A 7,992-nucleotide genomic window follows, 5' to 3' on the forward strand; every position below is an offset into this window, starting at 1 on the left:
CAGGTACAAGTTGAAATGATTAAATATCTTGCATTAGAAGAAGAATTCTGGAGACAAAAAGCTGGCATGTTATGGTTCAAAGATGGAGATAGAAACACTAAATTCTTCCATGCTCAGGTTAATGGGAGAAGGAAGAGAATGAAATTATCAAGGATCCATAATAGTCTTGGTAACTGGATTGAAGAAGATCACTTAATAGCAGAAGAAGCACTAAAATTCTACAAGGATCAATTTACTGAGAGTCAAGTTCCTAATGCATTTGATATTCTAAATCATGTACCTTCAATGGTAGAGAGTGATCAACATGAAAGATTGATGGCTTTGCCTTCCAATGAAGAAGTGAAGAGAGTAGTTATGGGGTTGAATGGGGACTCAGCAGGTTGACCGGATGGCTTCACTGGAGCCTTTTACCAAACATGCTGGGAAATCATTGAAGAAGATGTAGTAGGCATGGTCAAGGCTTTCTTTTGCGGTCAGCAATTGCCAAAGAGTGTGACACACAAACCTGGTTTTATTACCAAAGAAAAAAGAAGTTATGACCTTTGCAGACATGAGACCAATCAGTCTTAGCAACTTTGTTAACCAGATTTTCTCGAGGGTTATTCATGAAAGATTGGTTGAATTTTTACCAAACTTAATCTCACAGGAACAGGCAGGTTTTGTGAAGGGAAGAAGTATAGTTGAGAATGTACTGTTAACTCAAGAAATCATTACGGATATCAGGTTGAGAACAAAAGCAGGCCCAAATGTTGTGATTAAGCTCGACATGACAAAAGCTTATGATAGGCTATCATGGCTATTCCTGACCAAAATGCTAAGGAAGATGGGATTTCCTGAAGCGTTTATTGGATTGATCCTTGATTTGATTGGGAATAATTGGTACTTTATTCTTATAAATGGGCAGCTAAATGGTTTCTTCAAATCTTCGAGGGGAGTTAAGCAGGGTGACCCTTTGTCACCAACCCTATTCATTCTAGCAGCAGAAGCAATGTCTCGGGGATTGAATTCACTACACACTAACCTGTATTTCTGTGGATTTGGAATGCCAAAATGGAGCCCAAAAATAAATCATCTCTCATACGCTGATGATACAATCATTTTCTCCTCATCTGATGAAAATTCACTAAGACTTGTCATGGAGATTTTGCAAGCTTATGAATCATCGTCTGGTCAACTGGTGAACAAAGCCAAATCTGTCGTATAACTGCATCATTTAACGGATAATGAGGTGATTAACAAGGTTAAAAGGATTACAGGTATAGGAAGACAATGTTTCCCTATGACCTATCTTGGCTGCCCTATTTTTTATGCAAGAAGAAGGAGTGACTATTACTAGGGATTAATCACTAAGGTCATGGACAAACTGCAGTCCTGGAAAGGCAAACTCCTATCTGTAGGAGGCAAAGCTGTATTGATCGCAAATGTCATGCAGAGTATCCCAATTCATATGTTGTCAGCAGTTAATCCACCAATTTATGTGATCAATAAATTACAAAGCATTTTTGCCAAATTCTTCTAGAGTAGCAATGTGGGAGGCAACTCTAGACATTGGTCACCGTGGACTAACCTTTGTATGCCTTATGAGGAGGGAGGCATAGGCTTCAGGTCCCTAAATGATGTATCCAAGGCACTATTCTGTAAATTGTGGTGGAATTTCAGGACAAAGCCTAGTTTATGGAGTGCATTTATTAGTCAAAAGTACCGCAAGAAACTAAATCCAGTAATTGTACCTTGGAAGCGTGGATCCCACGTGTGGAGAAAAATGCTATAATGTAGGGACTTGATTGAGCATCAAATCTACTGGAAACCGAGAATGGGATCAGCTCAATTCTGGTTCGACAATTGGACTGAGCTGGGAGCCTTATATTTCCAAGTGCCTGCAGAGTTTGGTATCGATGAGGATATTCAAAATGTCAATGATCTGGTTGAAAATGGTATGTGGAACTTGGGAAAAAAAATTCAAACTCTACCTGAAGATTTGGCAAACCACATTGTGCAGAATATTAGACCACCAAACGAATGTGCAGAGTTAGATACACCATTCTGGATGCTTGAAATAAGAGGTCATTTTTCAGTGAAGTCTGCATGGGATTACCTGCGAAGAAGAGACAACCCAAGATTAGGTTACAGGATGATATGGGTCAAAGGCTTACCTTTCAAGATATCCTTCTTCCTGTGGAAGGTATGGAAAGCCAAACTGTCACTTGATGATTTCTTGCGTAAAATAGGATACTCCATGCCATCAAAATGTTGGTGCTATGCTGATCCTAAGGAGGAGTCATTAGTACATTTGTTCTTCACATCCAATGCAGCTAGGAGTGTTTGGAATTACTTCTTGAGGAGAGCAGGAATTGCATTAGAAGGGTTATCAATACACCAAGCAATTACAAAGTGTTGGACAGCACCAGTTGTTCCCAGATTGAAGCCAGTCTTACAAGCTTTACCTGCATGCATTGTATGGGAACTTTGGAAGAGAAGAAACAGTTTCAAATATAGAGAAGCAGTGTCAGTGAGCAGAGTTATTTACCAGGTGTCATCTACTATGCAAGCTCTAGTCCAACTAAAAAAGCCTGGACTGCATGTGCCTAACAAGTGGCTGGACTTACTGACAATGATGGAGCAATACACACCTCGATTGAAATATGAAAAGGTGTTATGGGAATTTCCTCCAAGAGGGTGGATCAAAGTAAATACGGATGGAGCATGTAGAGGGAACCCAAGGAGGAGTTCAATTGGTTTCTGCATAAGGGATAAGGTAGGTGATTTGATATATGCAAAAGGAAGGGAGATTTCTGAAGGAACCAATAATGAATCAAAAACAGTAGCTATTGTGGAGGCATTGAAGATGTGCAAAAATCTTAATTATTTTCAGATATGGCTGCAGACAGATTCCTTGCTATTAAAGAACATTATAGAGGAATCATGGAAGCCTCCTTGGTGTATTAATGATCATGTTGAGGAGATTTTAAGATTGAACGAACAAAGTATCATCAAGGTCACACATATATTCAGAGAAGGGAATACATTAGCAGACCACCTTGCCAATTATGCTCTTGATGAAGGAAATATTGAATGTCATGGTTTCTGGGATATGGACTCAAAAGGAAGGAGGATTATTAATGAAGATAAGATGCAATGTCCTTACATAAGAGTGAAGGTTGCAAGCAACTAGGAGGAAAAGAGGATTCAATTTGCTATCAGACTCGAATCATTCTTGAGGAAAGGTGGGTTAGCAATTTTAACGCTAACATTGTTTACTTTGTTGCAGGTACTTCATTGATGCTAAAGTATTATCTTATAGTAGAATCTCAAGTGGTGGTATTAATGCTTTGCATTCAATCCACTGAGAGGACATTAAAGTTGAGCTTTAGCATATTTTCAACATCTTTTCGTGGCAACTCAAGTGTAAAGAAACTCCACAAACATGGAGGGCACGTGAAATTGATGAAAAGGTGAGCATGGGCATTAGGCACCCAAGGTGGTTTCAAGGCACGCTGAAAAGGGATCTACAAAGAACCTTTGAAGATTGTGCAGTCGTGCACCTTTTGGCACGCCTGGTTGAAGGCTACACAGTGAGGCATGGAGGTATCATGCAGCGGTTAAAAGTTTTAGAGCAAATGCTGAGCATAAAAGACACAGGCGTGCCATTGTGTGTTCCCCAATTTTATTGGAAAAAGGTGTTGGACAGTAATGAAAAATTCAGTTGCTCAACAATTATTTTGGGACACTCACATTCTATTATTTTAATGCACGCATGCTCATTGGGACTGATTCCACGGGAATCTGCATTGGTAACCATGCGTCTTGGACCTCAAAATGTGGAAGTGTTGATTACCATGGCGGTTGCACGCTGGTTGTGGACATAGTTTTTCTTGTCGAGACAATAGCTGAGAAACACTAAGCAAAATGCTATAATGCACGCACATGGGATGAACATGGGCTACCATATTTAAATATGGCATGTTGCGTTATGCTGGACAAGCATTTTGGACTTTAATCCATGCATGATTAAGATGGAAACAAGCCATTACAGCCTTTTGAATTCTTAAATGCACAAATGCTTTCACATGGATTTTGCATGCTCATCAGGGATGGAAATGTGACGTGCAGTTCAAGGAGATGCAATGACACTATGCACGCCTGGCTCAAGGGTGAGTGCAACTATCTAGGACCAATACAAATACATGGGAAAAATTTAATCAAAGGTGGGTCTGCATGGAAATCACGTGATAATAATGCAACAATGACGGAGATTAAATGCAACAAAGAAGGTTATAAATGGATCCATGCAAGGCAACACGTGTACAGTAGCAACGATACAATTAAAGTGGCTATGTGCTCGCATGGGCTAGTTTTTTATGCAAGTTTTAGTGATCATTTTGTGATATCAATTTTGAGTAAATTACTCAATTTTGATAATAGGTTAAATGTAATATGCAAGGATTATTTGTTACATTTCTTAGATTATTTGCACACTTTGTATTTAAATTATTATAAATAAAAACTAGCCCTAGGCCATGCCTAGTGGATTGCTTAAAAAACAATTTGGGCCAAATTCAATTTAATTCAAGAGGCCCAAATCAAATACACCTGAAACCCCCCCCCCCCATTCTGGCCCAAACCCGTCCCAACTCGGTCCATCACCAGCCTAAACCAAACGACGTCGTTTGGACATGCTTCAATCTGAGCCGTTAAAAATCGTTCATCCAACGGTCTAGAACGCACCCCATCACCCATATCCGACCCAGACCCATTTTTCAAAGACCGATCCAGTCTCAAAGGTGTTTAAAATGTTGTCGTTCCATTTAGTCATATGATCCAAGCCGTTGATCTCGTTTGATCGAACGGCCTGGATCCAATTTCACCCCCAGTATATATTTGTCCAAACAGACCCCACCCCCTCAGAATACCCTCTCCTCTCACTCGTCTCACATCGTCTCTTCAAAGATGAGTACCCTAGTAGTTGCCACCCTTTTCCATCGCCCTAAACCCGGCGGCGGCGGCTCCAATACGCCTGAAAACCACACCCAATGAACATCACAAGCCCCTCATACCAAATCCCTGCTCCAGTTCCCTCCAACATCCCTAGAACTGTTCGAATCTTGATTTAAAAGGATGAACCCTAGCAGCCGCCACCATTCACCACAGCCTTCCGATGGTGGCACCGGCTCCAATTCCTCCCAAATTAACACCCTGAAGCCACCTCCCTCTCCTCTTCTTTAATCCACGATTCATTACCCTCAAATTAAACCAGAACTTGTCGAATAATGAATCTAAGTTTTAAACCTAAAACTGCAGAGTCAAGATTCGCTGATACTTTAAGCTAATTTTGACTTTATCTGTGTGTTCTTGATAAGAACACACAGTTAAAGTTAAAATCTGGTTTAAAAATTGAAGATTCGAAGGTTTTCTTCAGTTACTAATGACCGGTGAGTCTCTGTCCTGATTCTATGTTTATATTCTATTAATTTTTATTCTGATATTCGTTTTCCTCATCTCTTTTCCTTTTCTTGGTCAATTTTATTTGAAATTCGATCAGCTCTTTGTATAAATTATTTCTGTGCATTGTTGTTCCTTTAAGACTAGTTTTGTGGATTTGTTTCGTATAATTGGGATATCAGCTTGTTTTAAGACTTTGAAATCGTATCTCGTTTAATCACTTAGTCAGAATAATTAGGATTAGTTTAGTAGTTTGATATAATTTCTTGTTTAACACTGTATTAACAAGAATTAACTATTATAAGTTTTATGCAGGTGGTCATTAATTGAGAAGCTTCTAGTAGTGGTAGAGTAGTAATTGCATTATTGAATTAACTAAAAGCACTAATTTGAGTGGATAACTTAAAATGGAGAAGATAAGTTGTAGTGGAAAAGGCACTAATTAAATGCCCATTTAAGGGAGGTGAAAATCAGAAGAAGAGGAGAGAGCTTAAGATATAGAAGAGAGAGCCTGAACGGACCTTTCTGGTTTGGTCTCATTTTTTCGCTGTAGAAATTCTCTAGTTAGAAAATCGGGTAGAGAGTTATTTTCACCTTTTATAAATTCTATTCTAAAATCGAAGCTAGATAATAATGCCTGCCATCTGGCAAAAATCTATTTTGAAATAAGATTTTTAACAAACTTTTGCAAAATCTCTTTAGCTGATTTACAATCAACTCTTAATAAAAATTCTTTGTTTATTAAATCGTCTTGAAATTTTGTAATACATAGTACTATAGACAAAATCTCTTTTTTGACTGTACTATAATTTTTCTGAGCTGGATTCCAGATACCAGAAGTGAAACGAACTAACTGTTCGAGAGACTCTGGAGAAATTCGTTGTTTTCCGTCTAGATCTTCCATATCTCCATTTTTTCCGCTTTCTGCAGAGGATGAACTTGAAACTGCTTCTAACATGGCCTGTACTTGAGTCGGATTTGCTGACTCAATATTGGCTATCTTACCGAGCAGTTTTTTCTTTAACTCTTTCTGAGAGTTGTTTGATTCTGTTCTTGATTCTGTCCTAATTGGTCTGGATTTCTTGGTCTCTTTGATTTCAGGAATCCAACCTTTGATTTTAGGCGTTTTAACTAAATATTTGATTTTATCAATTAGTTCTATATCAAATGACTAATTAATAATAAAAGATATTCTTTTTGCAAAGTAATATTTGCATAATTTTATGTGGTCAGGAAGAGAGGAGATTTCGTTTTCAATTTGGAATCTCTCATAATGTATTTGAAAGCTTCGGGGCATCGTTTGCTCTATTCCTCCAAATACTTTCCACCAGTCGTAAAACCATCTGGGTAGAATTGATTTCTGGGCTTGTTCGCTATACTTGACAAACCAGGTGTGTGTTTTTGGACGTAGGTATAGAAAGTTAAACCAAGCGTCCATATAATCTTTAAAATTATAGGTTTGAGGTCTATATTGAACTGATAACACAATTGGATTGTGTAGATGATCCATTCCCCATTCAAACGGGCTTAATACCTTATTGATGGTGAATTTCGAGATTCTGATACTAGTTGGGTCTCTCTGGTCGTAAAGAGTATGCTGGAATTTAACCGACTTTGTATCTTTTAGGAAAGCAAGGAAATACAACTCAGCATCGATAGTAACAATCGGGGACCTACCAGGCCGTCTTGTAGTCCCATCTTTACATATCTAGTGGAGCTCCCGGGATACTATCTCGTAGTCCATCATATATATATATATATATATATATATATATATATATATATATATATATATATATATATATATATATATATATATATATATATCTGAAGGATCTCCCGGGATACCGTCCCATAGTCCAACTTATAGTGCGCGGGGATCTACCGGAATCCTGTTCCGTAGTCCCAAATGTAAATACCCAGTGCTGGGGGAATCTACCGAGTGCATTCCCGTAGTTCCATATAACTGTGTATGGGGATCTACCGGGAATCTAACCCGTAGTCCCAAAGTAAATATGCAGGGGGATCTACCGGAAATCTAGCCCGTAGTCCCAAAATAAATACACAGCAACAGCAGGAATATATACAAAAATGGCAAGATTTCATATTAAGTCAACAAGTGATTCTAGTCTAGCATGCTGCACAGAATCCAAGTAAGGCAGGTTAAATCAAATAAAGTAAATTAAGTCACTTAGACATGCTTTCCTAAGCTAACAATAGGCTCAATATTGCAAGAAATATAAACATGAACAAAAACATACTAGAAATTACTTAAGAAAAACCGGATTTCCAACAATTAGCTCAAGTACGCACTCGTCACCTCACGTACAAGGCATTTCAGTTACCAAGTATACCAATCCTAAGAGGAAGGTCCCCCACACAAGGTTAGACAAGCCACTTACCTCGAACCGGCTCAAAATCAACTTGAAACCACACTTTTGCCACGAGTATCCGACTCCAAATGGCCCAAATCTATTCAATTCAATTGCATATTGTAAATAACACTTCAAGTAACTGATTCTACAATTAAATTCTAAGGTAATACGCAAAATC

The 7,992-nt window shown here is 38.4% G+C and overlaps 1 protein-coding gene across 1 annotated transcript; it reads left to right on the forward strand.

Annotated features, from left to right (window-relative positions):
- Positions 1–2,236: 2,236 nt before the first annotated feature.
- Positions 2,237–3,280, forward strand: LOC107775884 (uncharacterized). The gene is made up of 2 exons (XM_016595682.2): positions 2,237–3,157; positions 3,269–3,280. The coding sequence occupies exons 1-2, from the start codon at positions 2,237–2,239 to the stop codon at positions 3,278–3,280; spliced, it is 933 nt and encodes a 310-aa protein (XP_016451168.2).
- The last annotated feature ends 4,712 nt before the right edge of the window (positions 3,281–7,992 follow it).

The sequence above is a fragment of the Nicotiana tabacum genome, chromosome 22, assembly GCF_000715075.1.
Source record: "Nicotiana tabacum cultivar K326 chromosome 22, ASM71507v2, whole genome shotgun sequence".
NCBI classification, from domain to species: Eukaryota; Viridiplantae; Streptophyta; class Magnoliopsida; order Solanales; family Solanaceae; genus Nicotiana; species Nicotiana tabacum.

Bases quoted from the DNA above. Each gene is read 5' to 3' on its own strand.
- LOC107775884 (XM_016595682.2), top strand. From the start codon at position 2,237: ATGCCATCAAAATGTTGGTGCTATGCTGATCCTAAGGAGGAGTCATTA.